Source organism: Cloeon dipterum, chromosome X (assembly GCF_949628265.1).
Source record: "Cloeon dipterum chromosome X, ieCloDipt1.1, whole genome shotgun sequence".
NCBI classification, from domain to species: Eukaryota; Metazoa; Arthropoda; class Insecta; order Ephemeroptera; family Baetidae; genus Cloeon; species Cloeon dipterum.
In genome coordinates, this window is record NC_088790.1 from 10107804 (window position 1) to 10129698 (window position 21895).

Consider the following 21895-nt stretch of genomic DNA (forward strand, 5'->3'; position numbering starts at 1 on the left):
TAGATGCGCATCGTAAAGGAACACACCTACAAGAAACGAAAAATTACATAAGTTATTTTCCAAAATACTGCTTTTACGCCGCGGAGGAATCTATCTACAGTTAAACTAAAACGAAGCAGTGAGCGAGGGTTGCGACGATACTCGCGTTAGCATAATGTTGGAATAATTTTCTTCGAGAAGGGAAATGGTTCGGCGTTAGAAATTAACAACCACCTCGCAACGCATGCATTTCAATTTCATATACCACTAAAGAAAGATTGCTTAATTATTTGCAAAATGGCCAACTAAAAAATCTGATTAGAATCACTGTAATTTTACGGTAAAAATTAAATTGGAAACTTTAATAAAAAAAATTTCCATATCGAGCTCACTCTTCCAACACTCGTGCAGACCTAGCATCACCTTTTATTAATCAATGGTAATTTAATTTATGCATAAAGAAATACCGGAAATAAATAATACCAAAAGCTAAAAATTGCCGTAGAATATAAATCTTTTATACAATGAAATTTGATTGAAGATCATGAATAAAATTAATACCATAAAATTGTATAAATCGCTTTCCTCCACGTTTTTAGTAGAACCCTGTTAGTCACTCCGAAAACCGTATAGCATAATCAACATCAATTTTTCCCGAATTCGTCGAAGCAAATTCGCGCCTTAGGCGCTAGTGTCGACGCCAAGGGAGTGAACTTTTCAGTCACATGTTTAAGGAAAGACGAGTGAGAGCGAATGTTGTGATTGATTGCGAGTCGAATCCCGCCAGAAGATAAATTTGTCATCATGTGAATTTCTCTCTGCAGCGGATTCTGATCAAAATATACCCTCTGGTTTGTTAATTCTTCTACATATATTTAAATTAAATGCCTGGGATAGTGTAATTTATGCATAATCGCGATGTCTTTTTACCCTTTCCAAATTAACGCGTCACGATGATTTACCGTTGACATTTCACAGGCGATGGAAAGTTTGACCAGCGAGCTTTTCTCCGTCGAAACAGCTAAAGTGACGCCTGTTTGCCGAAGCCGATCGCTGGGCTTGCGCCGGCGGCTGAATGCAGCCTTGTCGTCAGCACAAACGCCTATCGACGCCGGGCAAAAGGTGCAATTGGCGCCGATCGAGAACAAGGCCGATTCGGACGATGAGATGAGAGAAAACAACAACTGCTCAGGTTTCAGTTCATAATGCCATATTTATGCAAAAATATTAACCTGTATAATATATGTATTTTAGCAAATTCGTCCCTGCTGATGTCCAGCGTCGACTGGGACATATTGGATGCGGAAGCAACCAAAAAACAAGAAGACAACGCTTTTTCGTCTCTGGACGATGAGGACTACCTCGCAGTGTCTGCTTCAATGCTCACCCCTGGCAACCATAGCATTCAACCCCTTGACACAGAGAAGCTAAGCACCCTCGAAAAATGTGTCTTGTTACCTTCGTCAGGAGCGAATTTACAGGTGAGATCAAAGAATTTTATGGTAAAGACAGGAATTCTTCCATGAAAACCTGTGTTGTCATGAGTGTCATGCATTTTTTTGCAGTTTTATTCCATGCTGAAAATGTGATTATGTTGATGTCATGTTATTTTCGCCCTCTTTTTAACATGTTGGGAAAATACATGTCTGCATGACCAAATTTCCCAGACTTACTATTATAGTAAAATATGTTAAAATTCCACTTTTTCCCGTTAAGAAGCTGAAGTAATAAAGACTAGGTATGTAGCATATTTTTAAGGTTTTAAATAGGAATATAAAATATATCTGAATGGGAATGAAGTCTCATTCCAGTTAGATGTATTAATTTAAAGCTAAAAAATTACTGATTAAATTTGCGATTTCTCCCAATTTAAATAAGTAGTGCTGAAATCTGAAAGCCTCTGATAATTTTCATTTCAGTTTGACTCACCAGAGTCAGGGTCTGAGGATGTCGAATGCAAAGTAGCTGCTGTTAAACCCAAAAAACTATTTGATGAAGGCCCTGCTGAAGAGGTTGCCGAGCGGCCAAAATCTCCAATCATCACATATAAACGGCGCCTGCCCCACATGCGCAGTAACTTCTTGCAGAAAAGACTGAAAGCCTCCTCGACTCCACTGTCTAAAGTTCCTCCGCCTTCCATGTGCAGCACCCCAAAGGCCTCGACGCCACCCAAGAAGCCCCTTATTGAGACAGACAGTGAACACGAAGACGACAGTTTGCTTTTCGAGCTGTGCGATGAAATCGAAAAATCGGTGCAGAATAGTCGGAACAGTTGCGTAAGTGAAAATAAGGTTGATCTTGGTGCCAGTGTTCAGAGCCTTGGTGGATTTACCACGGCCAGAGGTACAAAAATAGCTATATCGGAAGAATCGGCCAAGGCGGCTGAGGCCATGCTTGCTTCTTTTTTGGCTGAACCACTGCCATGTGAGTGATGCGGACGCCAAATTGGAATTTTACCCATTAGAAATGTGGAATTTATGTTAATTGCTCAGTTCAAATAGATTTATTGATTTTATTTCATTAATAAATGTTGGATGATACAATATTTTGCAAAGAATTATAGCGTTTTTTTAAAGAACAGGACTGCGTCTCCTTTGAGGTAATTTACTGTAGACTGCAGATCATCGTCATCAATCGCAGTTCATTTGCGTTGCTCAGCCCTATTAAAAAATACTGCATGTATATTATGCTTAGGGTTTACAGCTTCTGCAAGCCAAATAATTTAAAGTTGGACTTCGCCTTTTATATGGCGTGAAGAAAGTTTGCTTGACATAAACACATCATGTTGATAATATTTACTGAGTTGTTGGTCGCGCTGCGAGTATTGCAGAAGTGCAATTTGGCGGGAGCGAACCATAGCAGGTTTGAACTTCAGGAAAAGCACCATTTGAGAAGAAAAATTTTCTAGTTTTTTTTTAACCGAAATTTTCCTAAGAAAAGTATATTTGTACGCCCAACAATTTATTACAGGTGAGCGTTAGAGAGAATTCCAAATGCGTTAATTGTTATTTGGCATATTAAGCTATATCGTACTAATTTATTTATCAGATTTAATTGAGAGTTTGGAATTAAAAGTATTAAAAATTTTACGTAACAAAAATTTTAAAAGCTGTCAAAATAATAACAAATAAAACAGCGGTAACAACAAAAAATAGCCATGTTTTCTGGGTATTGTGTTATTTTTCCTTTCATTTTCATCAGAAAAAAGGACCTTTCTGTAGATATTTAAATTATTATAAACAGCTTGTTGCACACGGAAAAAGTTCATGTTATTTCCGTTGTTTTCTTTTGATAAACAATAATTATTATGTATTTATCTCTAATCTCAATACGTTACTCAACCTGAAATTTCATCATTAGATAGGACACAAATTATGGTAAATAATTGTGTTATTGACAAACAATAAGTTAAATGCTGTGGACGCGAGAAAAGCAATAAGCAAATAGGCAAAGCAGCAAGCTGGCAGAGAAGCACTAAAGAGATTTCAAAACGCGCGCTTCATAACTAATGCCTGACGTCATAATACTGGTGGGAGTTGCCCTTCCACTACCACAAGGAGAGTAGAGACTGGTAGAGACGTAGTGACTCCCAACCCCACTCTTTTACACGAACTAAACACAACAAACAACAGAGAACAGGTGGAGGTGGCGTTGGTAGCTTTGCTAAACACTGAATGCTGTCTGCGCCGCAGTGGCAGTCCCTCTCCGCAAGATAAGATAGAGGCGAGGAATGAGTATAACATTTAATTTGGGCAGCCAGTGTGATTACTGTGAGTCGGTCGTGCTGTGAACAGTGCTGATTTCGGACACCCGCGGGACGAAGGCGTCAGAACGTTTGCCTGGTGAGTTTTCATTGATCTGTCCTTAAAAAGATTTGCACACCCTGCAAAATTGGCACGCACGCCGGTCGACGACCCGCTGACTTTGCCCGGCGACTCTAGCTGCAGCTGGAGCAGCGTCATAAAAAATTTGAGTCGTAGACTTCAATATCACTCTTCTAGTCGAGGATCGAATTTCAATGCTTGCTTTATTACGTATTATTATGGGCGTCGTTTTGGGTTTTTACATATCGACACTTCCGTCCTCATGATTCGGGTTTTTTTATCGTTTTCATAAATGGCTTTGAGGTTTCATTTTCAATGCAGAGAACACAAGTATTGAAATAATTACAATACAGTCAGCTCTAGATATTAATTCCTTTGATATGCGGCTACGTGTTTCATTTCATTATTATGCTTTCAGCGTCTGTTGCTAAGGCAGGCAGTCTCTCCCGGTCTCTCCCTGGTATAATCTTCTCAACTAACCAAAATGGGCTCTGTAGTAGAGGAGGAAATCGTCAAGAAAAACTACGGTGAGTTTTTACGATATTGTTATTTTTTTTCAAATTTGAATTTCCTGTTCTTATTCTTGAGAAAGTTCGAATAATGTATTATATTACGCACGCTGTTGAATTTATCTCCTCTTTACACTTTTTGTAAGGCTTGAAACCGCACGTTTATCGATCCCGTATAATGAGTTAAAAGTTTCGTCGTTTTGTTTTGAAATTCAATGTGGAGATTGCGAAAACACCTGTTTCTACGTGGTTAGCGCGATGCCCGCGCACGTGCTGGAAAATCAATTTCCTCCCTTCTACCCCTCTGCGACTCAAGGCTCAAGGAGGGTGAGGGACAAGGCAAGACGATGGTCTTCCTTCGCTAAAACTGCTAGTCGAGTAAAGCAGTTGACCAGAGAACAAGGACATTTTTGGCCTTTTTTCACTCGCGTTTCCCTTGTGCACAAAATTATTACACAATATTTCAAGAAGGAAGTAAAATCAGTAATGATTTTAATCAGTTGTATATTTTTACCTTCTTGCAAAATTAATTTTCGAGGAGACGATTTAACGTTTTGACAATGGCCAACGCATAGTATACAAAGACAGGCGGAATCGGTGCATTAATTTTTGATTCGACACCGTTTGTCGTTAATTCGAGTGTGCTCGCGTCGCGTGCAAGGGCGTCTTTTGTGAGGGTCATTGGTGCCAGGGTCGCCGTTTCTCCGTCCTTGGTCTCTCGCTGGCTGGGCAGTGCTGGGCGCAGACTGACACAACACATTCGCGAATGAGCCATGGGGCGCAAGGTGTCCCCGTCGGGGGGCCTCAGTCCGGCTTTCGCGGCCAAGCTCAGGTGTCAGGACGCCAATTTTTACCCGTGCGTTTATGGGTCGCGAAAGGCTTACAAAAACAACAAATACCTCGGAAAAAAATGGTCTGGTGAGTTTGTCTCAAGTAGTTAGTTACAACGCACAAACTAGATTAATTTCCATTTCAATTACTTAACCATCTGTTTCTCAACGTCAACGTGAAAGTTTTATAAACGACGCAGCTTGAACCGATAGTCGAATTTTCATCACAATTTTATTTTTTGAATAATTAGACGTGATTCAATGCGCAATCGGTCCCTGTCGTAATTTCGTTTATTACAGCCACGCTAATAGCCTAATCAGAAATTTTAGTCTAAACTAGACCGTCTGTAATACAATTTGTAGCGACACTGTCGTAAATTTCTTAATTACGGAGCAATCTGAATTCTGTTGTAATAAAAATTTTGATGGCCTATAAATAATAATAGATTATTTTTTAATGTAGTGTAATATCTGTCTAAAGTTCTCGACTGGTCACAATTATTTACTATCTTTTAAAAAAAATGCAGCCCCTTTATTAGCTTGTCCAAATTTTGCCTCTTCGTGCCGTCCGCCATGCATTTAATTTGTCAAAGTGGAATACCACTCAAGCTAATTTGTCATGGACGTTGCAGTTGTGCATACATAAAGTAGACTGCGTGATAATCAGAGGAAAAAAGTATTGTGCAACGCTATCTGAATCAGCCTTGTCGTTCGCGCTTATTCACCCGCCGCAGCCGGCGTCAGCAGGTGCAAATTGAGCGTGATAAACACATGTACACAGTGTCTTCCCAGGAAAACATTGCTCGCCTTTTAAGAATAACAAAACTTGTGCAAACTATGAACGATCATAATCATTATTATCTTTGCACTGATTGCATTATATTATTTGGCTCAGCGCCGTCTTTTTTTTTAATTCTTCGAGAACCCATTTTACTTTCTCACTTAAAACAAGAGTTTCCTGAGGGGTGCACGGCAATCTCAAGAAATTGGGGGCAAGAATGAGTTGCCTGGAAACAGTGCATGCACCTCCCTTTTTCTGGGTGAACGACCTCGATCGTCCAGGCCAGACTGCAAGCTCCGTGCAGTGCACTCCCTCTCACGATCGTGCACCCCTATTTCCTTCCCTCCACCCGCGTGAATTGGGTCAGAGCTTATATCAGCTACGCACTTTGAGCAGAACTATTCTGGGTAGTGATAATCTTCTGTTTGCCGGGTAAAATAGAAAATTAAGATTACGAAACAACCAAACGGGACAGCGTGGATCAGCTTAACAGGAAATCCGGTGTCGTTTGATTCTCTTTATCAATGTAATTAACGGAAATTTCTTTCGCTCAAGTCTGCAGTTCTCTTACATTTTTCGTTACTTTCATTGAACAACATTTTTTTTGCCGAAACGAGAGGCAACGCAGAATATATAAAACAATTAACCAACTCGTTGTTTTGAAAGTGACGAGTGCTCATGAAAAATTCACTTGCTTACCACAATGCGCCTGACGTGTATAGTATTATAAAATTGCGTGTGTCTGGAGCGGGCTTGTTATGATGCAATATTAGCACCACGTCCCACATCACGCACGCACATACAGAATTGGAACGGTGCAGGTATTATTTTTTCAGCAATTCTTCTGAATTTAGTCTCTATCGCCTTGATATAAAACACAATGTGTTTTTTTGACAATGAAGGTGTGAAAGCTGGGTCGTTGTGCTAACCACTTCGTTGTAAACATTCGGAAATTAGAACACCATACAATTTCAATTTTTTTCTACTTCGTATATTCTGCTGATTTGTGAAGTTATCCTGAAAATTAAAAAAGCTGCGTTTCTTGATCGTTAAAACAGCACTACTGGTTATTTTCACTTTTTTTCTTTTGATTTTGAGGATATTGCAGCGTTCTTATTGCTCCAAAAGTTTTTATTTGTTTGGCTCAATCAATACTAGAAAATAGCTCAAATTTCATCGATTGCAGCTCGATTATTTTTTCGTCAGTTTCTTTTCAGCTTTCAACACACTTCGTTCCACTAATAGGCGCGAGAGAATAATAAACAAAGGGAGGGTCTGTTTGTTTTCTCTGTAACAAAAACCGGAGAGAATTGAGTTCCACACATTCGCCGCCGCATACTCGACTCGGTCTATGAAATCAAGAACAAAAAATATTAGTCACCGCACACCGCACCGGAATTTTTGTCCTCTACGTTCATGACGCGCGGACAATTTGATTGTGCGCGACCTCTGTTTTGTAGAGGCAGGAAAGCCCCAATGTTGAAACTTTTCTAGGCCGCGACCACAATAAACGGAGGGAAATTTGATGTCGGTGAATTTAAAAGCTTAAAATGGCTTATTTTTTTATTATTTTTCAAGTAAATTAAAATAGCTTCTTTATGTTATTTTTCAAGTAAATTAAAATAGCACGTCGTATTATATTATTAAGTAATTTTCGTGTTTTTGTGGTCGGAGGAGAATTTGGTAGGTTTCTTTAAGTGGATACGTGCGTCACGTAAAAAAACATCCAATTCTGTTGTATCTGAAATTTACCTCAGAGACCATTCGTTCAAAGTGGCTCACCTTGAGTTTAGATGTAATTATCGTCATTATTTCTATTGTATAAGGGAGTGTGTTGTTTATCCTTTACCTTCTATATAACTGTATTGGGATTATTATGCGCGTTGAATTCCTCACAGTACTTATGGGGATTCTGTGCCGCTTTGAACAATTTCCTTATTACAGGAGAAATATTGCTCTCGAGAAGCACGAGATGCCTGATTTTGAAAATTTTCAGAACTCGTCCTCGTCATGGGAATATTTGGTGGATTAAAGCTACTCTGGAAGAGCAGAACAAGACAGTTTGCATTTAAAGATCTAGATTCTTGATTTAGTTTCGTATTTTACAATTAAAATTTTTCAAAAAATCAGTCACAGAGGTGCAAGTTTATATTTTGAGGGATTTTTGAAACTCTGAAGCTTTTTGTGTTCACAATGCTCATCGAATTCTGTAAATGAGCTTGCTGCAAATTGTAAGTGAGAGTTGACAAATTCATTTCACATGAATCCAAGTGCACACATTCTGACATATAGCTTTTGAGCCAGAGGAAGCAGAGAATCCGCCCAGTGAAAGCGCTTACTACTTGCACAAATTCTGCTCTTGTCGGGCCTCTGGCCTGACGCCATCGTCAATTCCAACGAATACGTCTGCCACTAGTCGCGCTCCTTCATTATCTCTAACTCGCGAGAGCAATTTGGTGGGCGAGCTAATTTTAAAAGTTCTTCAACGCGAGGCATGCTTAAAGTCTGATGGATGGACGGAACGAGTTTTCCCGAGACACCAAGTTAATGATGCTCTGACTTCGCATCCACCAGACCAAATGGCCTTTAAATATTTATTTGTCTTTGAACAAGCTGGAGGGCAATTTGCTGTCGCTCATTTTCTACAAATTGAGTAACGTGTCATTCACATAAAAGGAAACTGGAAATTTTTTGTTTCAATAATCATTAACAAAAGCCGCCGTATATATAGTTTCGCATCAGCTGTGAACAAAGTAATCTTTTGCAAAGTAAAATTTCCTATTTATTCGGTATATTTTTCATTATTAGATTATTAGAATATAATACATACAGGGAGGCGGAAAATTCAACGTTCAATATGAACTAAACACCCCGAAAAGAGTGGATGGGGTGGGATCGAAATGTAAATGTGTTCGAGCCAAACAATTTTGATGGGCAACATTAGTTTGGAAAAAACTCGTTATGGAAACATCACACACTTCATTTCAGGCACCTAATGACCTGGGTGCCACATAATATTTAATTCCGGATCTCAACAGAGTCTTGTGAAATGACAATAATATCTTCGAACATCAAAGTGGATCGAGTTTCAAGGATTCGTCATCTGGGCCCAATGCTTTCCGTCTGCATTTTGACATTGCTGCGAAAATTAATCCAATTTTGTTTGAAGGGATGGTGAAATTAGCCTGTGTGCGTGTTCAAAAGAGCGGCGCGACAAGGGAGCAATGTGAGCGCGTTTCGGTGTAAGTGCCATGCAAGCGTGAGCATGAGCATTGCGAGAGGAACATAAGCCAGCCCGTTATTTTCTGCTTTGCCTTGCTTTCTTCGTATTTCGCACCTCATCAGAATTCATTAATTCGCTCTCCGTATACCGACTGAAAGTGCAATTAGAGTATTTTAGAAATACTCTGATTTCTCTTCACACTCGTTGAATTTCATCGCAATGACGCACTCAAAGAATTGCCAGCAGAGCTTTCTGCTCAGATATATTTAGTTAAGCTTGTTGAGTAATTTAACTGTAGTAATTACCCGCAAATTAACAAATTGCAATCAGCACAATGATATGTACTTACTGTACATATAAAAAATGTTTTTCAATGCAACGCAATTTGTAATCTGGTAAATTTCATATTGTTGCACAACATAGGTGTCTAAATATTTGTCATTGTTAAAAATATATTTGTATCATTGTTGTTGGCCAAGATAAAGATTAATACGTTCTCACCTTTGCGTTGAATATTGGATCTAAGCCAAAACTAAAAACTAATTTTGGGTTTACCTCGTCAATATCCGAGAAAATCGGTTTGCAGGCCTTTTATGTGGCGAGCACTGTCTGCCTCCTGAATATCGTATTTTTATCGCTTGAATGAAAAGTTCCCGCAAAAAACACACACCGATTGACAGACCGCGACGAGAGAAATCAAAACCTGCAGCCACGAAAATATGTCCAAACCGTGAAAATTTGAAAGGAAATTGCCTAAACCTGGATTACAACCGATTCTTTTACCTTTTAGCTTTTTTTGTTTATGCATAGTTTCTAGATTAATTACCAGCATTTTGAAAACATTTTGTTGATTCTGTTTCAGGCTCGCCTCTAAAGCATTCTCCAGATTTCCACGGTCCTTTAAAGAGCCGCTCATGCACCGATGTTCTGTGCTTCTTACTGTTCTTGGTGTTCATTGGGGGCTGGGTCGTAATCGCCACTTTGGGTATAAAAATTATCCAAAAATAAATCATGCGTTGCGTGCAATCTCGCTTTGATTTCCAGCCTACAAGACCGGTGACCCTGAGCGACTGATCTACCCCACCGACTCCCTGGGCAGGAGATGCGGTGTGGATGACCTGGTCAAGGACAAACCTCACCTCTTTTTTTTCGACCTTACAAAATGCGCGTCGCCGACCGTCTTGGTGACTGGCTGTCCCACGCCACAGGTGCATTCGCGTGTTAATTATATCGGTTCATCCCATGAAAAAAGTGTTTTATTTGCAGGTGTGCGTCAATAAGTGCCCTGACACAGACTTTGCTGCAAGTTATTACTTGATCAAGAAGGACCTGGCAGGGCTGAAGAAGCATCTGATTTGCAAATACGAGATTGACGTGTCCAGCATCAATTCCTTACAAAAGGCACAGGAACACATTGACCGCAACGAGTGCGCCTCTTGGTACATCCAAAGCAAACCACGTCAGTATATTCTTTAATTTCCTAGTTTGTAATTTTAAAAGTCTAAAAGAGAATTTTGATACCAAATATTTAGGATTGTTACCACAATATATCTTTGAAAATTAATTTTTTCAAATAATTAGTTTGGAGAAAACACAGTTAAAAATCATAAGCCCAAGAATTGTTTATGGATAGCGGGTTAAAAATAACCAGGTCGAGCTTTTCTTATTTTTCACCCATTCATTGCAAGCCACTTTTGTCTTTTAATTATGTGTCCAAAATTAATAATTGAGACTGATTAAAATAGTTAAAAGGCAGAAAATATTCCTCTTTTTAGCACCGATAAAACTATCCGTGGATTATGAAACACCAAAAAATGATTGATTTAATATATGTTTATTTTCAAATTTTAATTCCTGACTCTAAATTATGATACTGCATGATTTATATGTGATAAATCTCCAATTTTTGGTTAAAACTGATTATAGTGTCGTTCTTTGCCCCTGGCTTTATGGATCCAAAAACAAATGAGACCAGTAAGTTGAAAGTGTGGTGCTCTTTTCCTAAGAAATGTTTGTCTCGCTCGTGAAATCCACTTAAGAGGAGCATGACGTTTTGTGTCGCGTTTTAATCATGTGTGCAGTCTTTTTTGTTTTTCTCCTGTGTTTGGCCAGCCCATTTTTTGGTTTTGCAGTCTTGGGTAGGTGTGTTGGGGATAAAGTGTTGTACCTGGTCAGCGATGACCTCTCCAAATCGTACAACCTCACGATGGAGGACTTTGATCAGATCGATATTAACACCCTGAACTCTTTTGGCGCCGGTTTCACAAAGGTAGCCGTGAGCTGTTTTGAAACAATTGTTTGCGCTGCTTGAGGTAACAAAGCTTGGCCTGCAACTCATCCATCGCCACCGGTTTTAACGCTCTCACTATTTTTTAGCTGCTAATGTAACATTTGTGTCTCATGTTTTGTTTTGCTGCCGCCAAAATTTAGCGTGCTAACCATTTCTCTCGTGTGTGATTAACCTGAAACAATGCTGCTTGTGGCACAGTTGCCGGGAGATGCATACCAAGCAAAGCTCTTGAGGCTGGCAGCGAGATGGTGAGGCTGGTCATCGATGGCGAAATGTACGACGCGAACAAGATCAACTCTGATGTCATGGTCAACGCCACCAAAATCCTCGCTGCTTTCTCCAGCTCGGAAGAGGTAAGGTCGCGTGCTTTCGCGCTTTGGTGGACAAGCTAGGTTCACTCGCCGCTTTTAGTTCTGTCTTTTTTATTGTACGTCTGAATGTGGATACAATTTGTGCGGCTTGCAGGTCGGCGAGATGCTGCTGCAAGACTTGACAGGCTCGTGGCACTTGGTTTTGCTCGGTTTAGTCGAGGCCATGGTTTTGTGCCTCTTCTACATCTTCATCATGCGGTTCCTGGCCGAGCCCATGGTTTGGTTGTCCCTGTTTGGCTCCATCATTTTGCTTTCCTTCTGTAAGTTGTTACCAAATGCTGAACCACCTGACAAAGAGATTTCTTACAAAACTTTTTAATCTCTAATTTATATTTAAAAATCACTATGAACTTATTGAAATTGTCTAAATATTGCAAGTCAAAGTTTTATCCTTCCCCTTTCAAAATAAGCAGATTTTTGTACATATATTTAGTAAACAATTTATTCAAAAAGGAAGGTCCATTTAGCTAAAATTTAACCAAATATGCTTTCGAATTGCAATAAACAGTCATCTACACGTGCTATGAGCGGTACACAACGCTGGCGTCGCTGTCGATGTCTAAGCTGCCGGACCCAAGCCTGGGTGACATCTTCACTGGCAACTTCAAAGCGTACCTGGCCGTGCGGGAGACGTGGCTCGTGATGGGCATCATCGCCATCGTCGTGCTGGTGATTGTGCTGCTGATCACCCTTGCGCTGCGCAACCGACTCCGCATCGCCATCGCGTTGATCCGCGAGGCGAGCAAGGCCGTCGGCTCCACGATGAGCACCATGGTGTTCCCGGTGGTGCCGTGGCTGCTGCAGCTCGGCGTGCTGACCTTTGGCGTCAGCGTCATGGTCTACCTTGCTTCCTCCGGCTACCCTGTCTACCGCGTCAACGGTATGAGCAGCGGCGACTGCGTCTGCTCTTCGCCAGACTTCCAGGTCATTAAAAAATTTACAAATTTAATGTACAACGATGAAAGAACGCTTTTCTAGACTTATTAACTAAAGTTTCTATAAAACTAAGACAAAATGGATATATTTTGGATTAATTAAATTCTGGAAAAGGATTTTATTAATTACTATAATATCCAAAAAATAAGTAGTGCTACATGCTTTTGAGTTCACATAATGTATCAGATTTTTTTAGATTTCTGTCTCTTAATATTTTTATTTTATTCCAGGATGGCTACGAGTGCAGTATGGATATGTTCAAGAAAATGTGCAAAGACAAGTCCGGCGGTGAGTGCCTGAAGGCTTCCTGCTCTTTCTACGCGTATCGCAGTGACACCAGGATCAAGTGGTTCCACTTTTACAACATCGTCGGGCTCTTCTGGGGTCTCTTCTTCATTTCCGCTTTTGGAGAAATGGTTTTAGCAGGTACAAAAATATACTTTGCCTTCTGTAGAAATTATAACAATGAGACTCAATCACAGGAACGTTCGCGTCGTGGTACTGGACTTTCAAGAAGGAAAACGTCCCCTACTTTACAGTTACCAACGCCTTCTTCAGAACCATCAGGTTTGATTCTAAAAACTATTTAGGCCTTCCTGATTATTAGATTGTCTGTTATAAATAGACAGGGAAATAGACAAGAAAAATATAATAATTCATTTGGTTTCTGATAAAAAAACAGCTTCTTCAAAAATTGGACCTTAACGTGAAAACCAATTATTCGCAATTTTTTGCTCAGGTACCACATGGGCACGTTGGCATTCGGCTCGCTGGTGATCACGATCTGCCGGTTGATCAGGCTCGTCCTCGAGTGGGTGGACCATAAGCTGAAGAAGTACCAGGACAACAGCTTCGCGCGCGGCATACTGTGCTGCTGCCGCTGCTGCTTCTGGTGTCTGGAGAAGTTTTTGCGTTTCCTCAACCGGAATGCGTACATCATGTGCGCCGTGCATGGCAAGAACTTCTGCAACTCGGCCAAGGACGCTTTCTTCCTTCTCATGAGGAACGTTGTCAGGGTCGTCGTCCTCGACAAAGTAAGCTTTGTCAACAAGAACAAAATGTCATCATGACCAAAATTCTATATACCGTTGCTCCTTATCTTAAGAACTAAAAAGTGATTAAATTTTAACATTTAAATTTCACTCCAAAAATTCGCTTGCAAAATGCAAAATTGGGTTTAAGCTGTATTATCCAGGTTGTTGTGCTTATTTGCGTGAAAATCATCCCCTAAATTAATTTTTCGAACAAAAATAATGTGACGATTACTTTATTTTTTCTATAAATCTCAATTTTTTAGTTTAAATAAGTCAATTTCTTTTGCAAATCATGCCAAAAATCCAAAAATAGCAAAACAATATAAAATCGTCCAATGATCCAGCAATTATTAATCTTGCTTTAATTTTTAATGATTCTTATTTTTAGATTTATTATTTGCTGAATTTTAAAACGATGATTTTTTGAAGTCAGAAATACCTTATCAAAAGATGTTAAATTCTGCCTGTATTTAATCATATTTTTTAAATTTTGCATGTAATAAATAGCCTTACACATCTTAAATTTCCAGGTGACAGACTTTTTGCTCGGTCTTGGCAAGCTGCTGATCGTGTGTGCGATGGGGGCGCAGTGGTTCTACATCCTGAGCAGGCGCGTGACCTACTTCAACGAGAGCGTGCCTGAGCTCAACTACTACATGGTGCCAGTTTTCATCATCGTGATCGGCTCGTACTTCATTGCCTCCGTTTTCTTCAACGTGTACGCCATGGCAGTGGACACTCTCTTCCTCTGCTTCCGTGAGTATCAATTCGTAAATAATTAGGAGCTCTATTTGATTGTTTAATTCGCAGTTGAGGACAATGAGCGAAACGACGGATCTGCCGAGAAGCCATACTTCATGCCGGCAAAGCTCTTGAGAATTCTTAGCAAGAAAAACAAACTTGAGTAGCAGGACCAAATATCTATAGCGTGCCAATGTTTTTGTATTTTTCTATGGTTCATTTGTCTTGCAGCCGAGTTCCTCTTTTATACAGATTTTAAAGTAAATTATTTTCCCCACTAATATTGAAAACATGACTCAATGTTCTATGTACTGAAGTATTTTAACAAACGAAAAAAAAACTCAAATTTAATACACCTATAAATAAGATTTCTATTTTGTAGACGTAGATAATGGATAATCATCAAAGAGGGTGTGATCTCAGTTTTAAGCTTGATTGTGTATTCATCAAAAGGCCAACTACCCAGCCGTATTCAATTAAAATCAAAATCATTCAAACCAACATTTTCATTTGTTTCATTTCCAACATTTATTAGCTCCAATTATATCTGTACAAACTAGCATCGTTAGACGCGGCTCAAGGCCAAGTGGGGGTGGCAGGAGGCACTGGGGAGCCGTACAGGGCGCTCTTGTCCCTGTACAGCGTGAGCCGCTCCGTCTCCATCCGCTCGATCTTCATGCCGATGAAGTAGCCAATAAAGGGCACACCCATCCAGGCCAGTCGAGGCACCACGCTCAAAACCATGTTGGTTGATATTAATTAAGAGTAGTCGGCGGCTAGCTTGAGTTTGCGCTGCTTGTAACGACTGGTGCGCCGCAGGTCAGCTACAATTGCCCAGGTAACGATGGCGGGGAAGATCACTGACAGCCAGTAGCGCCTTGGTTGCAAGAAGCCCATCAACCTGAAAAAAAGATTAAAAATCTCAAATTTTGATTTTATTTTTTTAACTGATATTTTAACTTATCCAGTAATTCAAGCATAATTTATGAAATAAAAAGCTCCCATTTACAAAATTTTGGTTGATGCGAATTTGCAATTTTAATGTTTCTTTGTTCTGCAAAATATCCTTGAATAATCCCTGGAAGCGCAAGATACTGGTAAATATTTTAAGGTAAACTCTCCAGGTGGTTAAAATGCTACCCTATTGCTATCAAAAGCCACGAAGAACAAACATCGACAATTCTTTCTTATTCCGCGACGAAAATCATAAAAATTACAAAGACAAATTAATTGAGATTTACGTAATTTTGGCGGATTTTATGTTCCTTTCATAAATGAAAATTCAAAATAAGAAGCCGCGAGCTACATAAATACTAATAAAACAAAGGAAAGGGAAAAGGAAAAGCTGGAAAAGGAAGGAAAATTGTCAGAATGATTTACAGAGTGAACAAGCAGAAAATGAAGCTTAAGTTTTAACCAATAGATACGAGAAACCTTCGTGTTTTGAAATTTAACTTGTGTAACGTACGAAAGAAACCATTAAAAAACTAATGCAGGTCACTATAACTTACCAAAAGCGGTTATTTCGGCGAAATTAATGCCGAAATTCAGGAAACTCTGCAAATTGTTGTTTGCAGTTTTAACGAAGGACGAACAGCTGTGTGCAAGACGGTGATAGTTTCAGTTTCCCTCACCAGATAGCGTTGTATACCTTACCTCCTCCCCTCACCTCCCCCATTAAATTTACATACGCGTGACGGACGGGTTGCCTAATTAAAAGTAGCGCTACTAGGGATGGGCGGTACTTTTTATTTGTAATCGGTACTACCGGTACCGATTACTTTGAAAAAGTACTCGGTACTTTTTCACAAAAGTAATCGGTACCCAAAGTACCGATTACTTCGATTACTTTTCAATTACTTTTTCCAAATATGACTAAAAAACGTTTAAAAAAGCATTTTTCACGTTAATTTTGAACTAAATCGACCAAAAAAAATTCAGCCGTTGTATAGCGAACTTTAACACGTGCAGAGAAGGCGGGATAGTTTATTGTGCTGCCAATGCCAATCACAATAGGTTTAAGTTGGCAGCCTTGTGTCCCGAGTTTAAGGACCATTATTGGCGCGAATCCGAAATCGCTATCGCCACAACTCTAAAATCCGCTAAAATCATCTAATAATTATGTGATACTTACAATATCGACCAGGACCTGGTGCATTGAATTTATAGTTTTGAATTTAGCAACTCAACCAAATATTGGCAAAAATTAAATTCATCATAAAAACGTTTGAAAGAGACCCAAATTTGGGTCAATGTATGAATTTTTTCGGAAAAATTTGATATTGTCCTCGTATTTTTTTTGATCTCATCTGTGAGGAAAAATATTGTCTAGCATTATTTTGCAAATCAATTTTTGTACTGTCGTGGTACTATATTTTTGTATATAGCGAATTTTTCAGCTACAAATTGAAGAGCAAATATATTATTTTACTTTAATGAGTTCATGAAATAGATAAATGATTAATGAACTCATTAAAGTAACATAATATATTTTCTCTACAATTTGTAACTGGAAAATTCGGTATCAAAATCGGGCGAAACTAGATTTAAACTCCTTACTTGCTTTTGTTGATATATATAAATTGATCAAAGTTGATCAATAAATTGGAATTTGACTGGCCTATGAGATAATTAACCGTTTATAACGAATGCTGGCACAGAAAAAAAATACCAATACTATATTTAACTGTCTGAATAGAATAAAAATATTTTAAATAATACTCGTTACGCTGTTACTCGTAGTGCTGATGAGGGCTATTTTCAACCGATTTGCATCCAAATTATGTTTTTAACACATCGATCATTTCAAGAATCTCTTCCCGCCACTATTTTAGGAAAATTTATCCACTATTACATCTAATTGTAAATTGATGGAATGGTAATATTGGCAAACACATATAGATGTTTAAAATAATAATTGTATTTTATTTATGTAAAAATTCTTCTATCATTCCCAATTTAAAGTTGCCGTTAAATTTGATGAAATTTTAACATTAAACATAATATGCAACAACAATTTTGTTCTTAAATTTACATACGTGCGCAGGTACTGTTTTATCCACGAGCTCATTTATGCTCTCAAATACAAGCAAAAATCCCATGCCGCTATTTACCATACCAAAGGGAATCACGCAAAATTGTAGCTGGCACGATAAAGTTGCTTTAGGTTTGTTTGCAAAAATGAGAAATAAATCAATTATTTACTCATCTATACGTGTTTGCCAATTTTGCCATTGCAACATTTTACAATAAATTGTAACTGTGATCATAAAAAAATTTCAATCTAAAAATCAGCGGTTCCTCACGAAATTTCAAGTTTGAAAACTTGGTATAAAAAAGGCCAATTTTTCAAACGTACTGGTGGGAAGAGATTGAAATATTGCCAATGATTTGTGAACATAATTTAGATACATATAAATCTGTTAAAAATATTTTACTTGGCACCACGCGTAACAGTGAAACGACTGCTTTAAATATTTTTACTAATTTGTTTTTTAATTTAATTGAATATCCTTTATTTGTATTACACAAATTAAGTAACTGTAGCAGTGTACTAAATGAAAAAACGGAAAACATGACAAACGTTGCGTGTTAAATTTTTGAAAATTTTATAAAGCTTTATACAATAAATTATTTTAATCAAAAACAAAAGTCCAGCTTTTTAATCGTAAAAAATTGAGCCTATATTTATAACTGGATCAGTAAATACTCAACCAACAGATTAAAGCTAAGCTGCCTTACATATTATACCCTTCAATGGCGGATTTAAGGGTTCGCTATGAGTGTTTTTTAAACATAATTCACTCATTCAGTATTTCAAACTGATTCGGTGATAAACAAAAAATTGGTAGCTATAGTTATAACGAACTGCTGTTCTAAAGTTTACAAAAAAAAGGCAAGTCTTTATTGGAAACTGAGCCCTGGCTCTCAACAACTTAACTTTCAAGATTCAGGGTCCAGGGGCTCTTTGTCAACAGCAGGGTGTTGCGAATAACTGCAACACAGCTATATTAAGCAGCCGGCGGCCGCTCATTGGGTCTGCAGGCGCGCGATGGGATAGATCAGGCCAAGGAGTACCACAATATGGGCTAGCAAAAACCCGTTTATTTGCTAAAAAGAGCCCTTAAAATTACAAAAATAAAAAATGTTCTTTTCATGCAATTTCTAAATTTTTCTGCTATACTAATATTTTAAATTGTTAGTGTGCAATTAATTCGTAGGAAAGGAAAAATAGTTAACTGTAAATACCGTAAATATGGAGACTTAAAACAAGTAAAAATCTATGGTGATTGGTGATTTTTAATGATAATTTTGTTCTTTTCCATAACTTATATTCATCTTTGTGCAGTGGAAAATTCGGTAAACGCTCGTGAAGATGGTTTTGCCGATTTGATGCCAAAAATTAGCTTTATACTGGAGCAATGTTTAAATAGCTGTACACGTATTGAAAATGGCACTAGAGTCATATTTTAACAACCCCCCTTTTGCTCTTCTGAAACTATATGCATCACGAAAATGCAGAAAATACTCTAATCCCCCAAATGCAATTAAAATATTGGGAACATTTTTTATAAAATACAAATAAAATATATTGAAGTCGTAAAACGACCAATAAAGACATTTAGCTACTTAAAATTAAGTTTTGTCTTTTCATCCAGTTGAGCCAGCTTTGACCAATTTTCGATTATATCGTCAGCCGGAAGCCACCGTGAATTTGGCATAGCTATACGAGCGCCAAGCCACTGGTCAAATTTTTGAAAATGTGTAAGTTCTGGAGAAAAAAAGCTTGCCATTAAAAATATTTTCAGTCAAGCCAGCTGCCGGTGAAATCAGCCCACGGCAAGTTTTAACAATCAGAATTGAAAAAACTATCCACCGTTGTCTCGTCTTAAGCTCCACTAACCAGCTTAAATTTTTAGGGGCCGCTTTGGCGCTTACCCCATTCCCTAGCTTTCATCCCCACATTGCTTATATTTCGATATTAAATATTTAGCATGCTCCATCTGGGTTAAAAATATTTCAAATTGTCTAAAATATCTTTTCAATTCCATCCCTTCTTTCAAAAAGAAACAGACAAATATTTTAAAATCGGTGCAAAAATTAATACAAAATCCAGAGCTATAAAATAATTTACTTTTTTCAAGGGCGTTTAAGTATAGCAACTTAGGGGAGGAGGGTAAGCAACCCTAAACCTTTCAGCTCATCAGAGCAGGTAACAAAAGTCCATCGGTGGGTAGTTTTTGCTTTTCTGATGGTTGTAACCCGAGATTTGGAGTTGCAAAAATAATGCCTATTTTTTCATGTATTTGGGTTCTTTGCACCTCCAAATCTCGGGTTCTAACAATCAGAATTGCAAAAACTACTCACCGTTAGACTCGTCTTGACTTTCACTAACCAGCTAAAGTATTTAGGAGGTGCTTTCCACCATCCCCTTTCAACCCCATTGCTACAATTTAATGCAATATGAATACAAAAATCCAAAAGCTGATACACATAATTATGCTTTCCTTTTTTGCACCGGGGATGAAGTATAGAAACCTAGGGGTGAAGGGTAAGCAGCTAAGCACACTTAAACCCTTCAGATCCTCAGGGCAGGTTGAGGCGAGACCAACGGTAGGTTGTTTTTTCCCATTCTGATGGTTAGTTTTCGAGATTTGAGGTTGCAAAAAATAAACGAATTTTGAAAAAGTACTTATTCTTCCAGTTTTGAAGTGAAGTTTTTTAAAACAAAAAACCATCACTAAGACATTTTCTGCTAAAATCACACTTATCATGCGACAACTTTTTAAACACTTTATTTTTAAACTCTAAATTTCAAAGTCATTTTTGAAAACACATTTTTATTAATTATTTGAGCTGCATAATTTCTTTAGTTTCTAAGTTTTCTTAATTATATCCGTGATTGATACATAATTGTTAATTTTTCGAAACGAAAAATGATTATGCACTAACACAAACTAAATTATTCATACTATATATATACATGATGCATTATAAATCATGAAAAACTGTTTTTCAGGGATTTCCGCTAATTTGATTATTTTACACATTTTTCCGAAACACAAATATCTTCAATGGATATATTATATTTTGTGGAGGTGCTTCTTTTCCGTTTAGTTCATTAGGGAATAAATTAATCAGCAATTAATATCAATAACCAATAACGGACATGTTTGTGGTAACTTTAAAAAAATAGGTCAAAAAGGAAGTTTCAAAGATTTAAAAATAAAAAATAAATTTTGGAAATTGATTTTGAATGTGTTTAAAGTTGTTCCAAAAACTATCCCAAATTTTCTTTGTTTTTTGGTTTTAAAAAATTCCACTTCGAAAGTCGAGGATTTGGTTATTTTTTTCAAAATTTGTTATTTAATTTTGCAACTCCAAAATTTTGGAAAATAACTATCAGAATTTCAAAATCTACCCACCGTTAGACTTTGTTTCAACCTCCCCTGACCAGCTGAAAGGTTTAGGCGGAGTGCTTTCGCTTACCCTCCATCCACCCACAAAAGTTGCAATGATTTTCAACCCCCTTGAATAAAAATTAATATCAGTATACTATATGTTTCATTGATTTACATTTAATTTAAATAATATTTTTCCGCATGAATTTTTAAAGAAGAGAAAGGGTTTGCAATTTAGGAGTTTTGGACAATTTAAAATATTTTTAAGTCCAAAGGAAGCATGATGAAATTTTTATTATCAAAATTGTAGCAGTGGGGTTGAAAGGGGATGGGGTTAAGCACCCCATAAACACTTTTACTGGTTAGTGCAGGTTAAGACGCGTCCAATGGTGGTTAGTATTTGCAATTCTTATGGATATATATATAACCAAAGATTTGGAGGTGCAAAGAACTGCAACTTTCGAAAAAATTGATTTTTTTAAATATTTTAATTTAGAATTTCTCAAAAACTACATACAAAACCACTTTGAAATTTGTAAGCTACAATTTTTAGCTTTAATGGGTGATTGATCCGATCAGCTTGTCCACACTAATACACTTGCTGGGGGGTGAGGGGGGACCCTATGATCTCGTAGACCGCAGGAATTAAGACAGCGCCGCGGTGAATTTTTGAATTTTCCGATACCAGTAAAACCCTGCTCAACACCCTCGAAAAAATTAAAATTTTATATCTAAATTTTTTAATTATTTTGCATTTATTTAAAAAATATTTTTTTATTGTTTTGAAAGGAGGGATTGGTTGGTAATTTAAAAGGAGTTTATTTGGATAAATTAAAATTATTTATAAGCCCAGAGAGGAAAGTATGCTAAAATTTTTACTATTTAAATTGTGGCAATGATGTTGAAAGTAGAAAGGTGTTGTGGGTAAGCACCCCCATCACTTTGGTTGGTTAGTGTCGGTCGAGACGAGTCTAAC

The 21895-nt window shown here is 37.8% G+C and overlaps 4 protein-coding genes across 8 annotated transcripts in view; 2 read left to right on the plus strand and 2 right to left on the minus strand.

Annotated features, from left to right (window-relative positions):
* Pgant35A (polypeptide N-acetylgalactosaminyltransferase 35A) overlaps nt 1-21895 on the minus strand; it is a 210411-nt gene that overhangs the window by 126215 nt on the left and 62301 nt on the right. The gene's annotated exons all lie outside the window — the stretch shown is intronic.
* LOC135945500 (uncharacterized) lies at nt 707-2536 on the plus strand. The gene is made up of 4 exons (XM_065493234.1): nt 707-830; nt 958-1171; nt 1234-1460; nt 1899-2536. Exons 2-4 carry the CDS (start codon nt 961-963, stop codon nt 2409-2411), a joined length of 951 nt encoding a protein of 316 aa, XP_065349306.1. The 5' UTR covers nt 707-830; nt 958-960; the 3' UTR covers nt 2412-2536.
* Ctl2 (Choline transporter-like 2) lies at nt 3596-15019 on the plus strand. 5 transcript variants are annotated; one of them, XM_065493233.1, is made up of 14 exons: nt 3596-3821; nt 4222-4330; nt 10009-10131; nt 10191-10354; nt 10413-10605; nt 11073-11120; nt 11635-11789; nt 11902-12067; nt 12316-12731; nt 12974-13169; nt 13226-13310; nt 13483-13777; nt 14308-14533; nt 14588-15019. In XM_065493233.1, exons 2-14 carry the CDS (start codon nt 4288-4290, stop codon nt 14683-14685), a joined length of 2208 nt encoding a protein of 735 aa, XP_065349305.1. In that variant the 5' UTR covers nt 3596-3821; nt 4222-4287; the 3' UTR covers nt 14686-15019. The 5 variants fall into 5 exon arrangements, with proteins under 5 accessions (XP_065349305.1, XP_065349301.1, XP_065349300.1 ...); XM_065493229.1 differs by lacking the exons at nt 3596-3821; nt 4222-4330; nt 11635-11789 and adding exons at nt 5071-5230; nt 11279-11415; XM_065493228.1 differs by lacking the exons at nt 3596-3821; nt 4222-4330 and adding an exon at nt 5071-5230.
* Nucleotides 15022-16168, minus strand: ND-MNLL (NADH dehydrogenase (ubiquinone) MNLL subunit). Its single transcript, XM_065493235.1, has 2 exons — nt 16030-16168; nt 15022-15419 (listed from the first exon to the last, which is right to left on the minus strand). Exon 2 carries the CDS (start codon nt 15260-15262, stop codon nt 15095-15097), a length of 168 nt encoding a protein of 55 aa, XP_065349307.1. The 5' UTR covers nt 15263-15419; nt 16030-16168; the 3' UTR covers nt 15022-15094.

What these genes read in the sequence shown, in the direction of transcription:
- ND-MNLL (XM_065493235.1), bottom strand. Translation starts at nt 15,262, where the DNA reads ATGGTTTTGAGCGTGGTGCCTCGACTGGCCTGGATGGGTGTGCCCTTT.
- LOC135945500 (XM_065493234.1), top strand. Translation starts at nt 961, where the DNA reads ATGGAAAGTTTGACCAGCGAGCTTTTCTCCGTCGAAACAGCTAAAGTG. An exon ending in AGAAAACAACAACTGCTCAG is followed by an intron (nt 1,172 to 1,233) that starts GTTTCAGTTCAT and finishes TATGTATTTTAG; the next exon opens with CAAATTCGTCCCTGCTGATG. An exon ending in CGTCAGGAGCGAATTTACAG is followed by an intron (nt 1,461 to 1,898) that starts GTGAGATCAAAG and finishes TTTTCATTTCAG; the next exon opens with TTTGACTCACCAGAGTCAGG.
- Ctl2 (XM_065493228.1), top strand. Translation starts at nt 5,086, where the DNA reads ATGGGGCGCAAGGTGTCCCCGTCGGGGGGCCTCAGTCCGGCTTTCGCG. An exon ending in GTACATCCAAAGCAAACCAC is followed by an intron (nt 10,606 to 11,072) that starts GTCAGTATATTC and finishes AACTGATTATAG; the next exon opens with TGTCGTTCTTTGCCCCTGGC. An exon ending in CACTCTCTTCCTCTGCTTCC is followed by an intron (nt 14,534 to 14,587) that starts GTGAGTATCAAT and finishes TTTAATTCGCAG; the next exon opens with TTGAGGACAATGAGCGAAAC.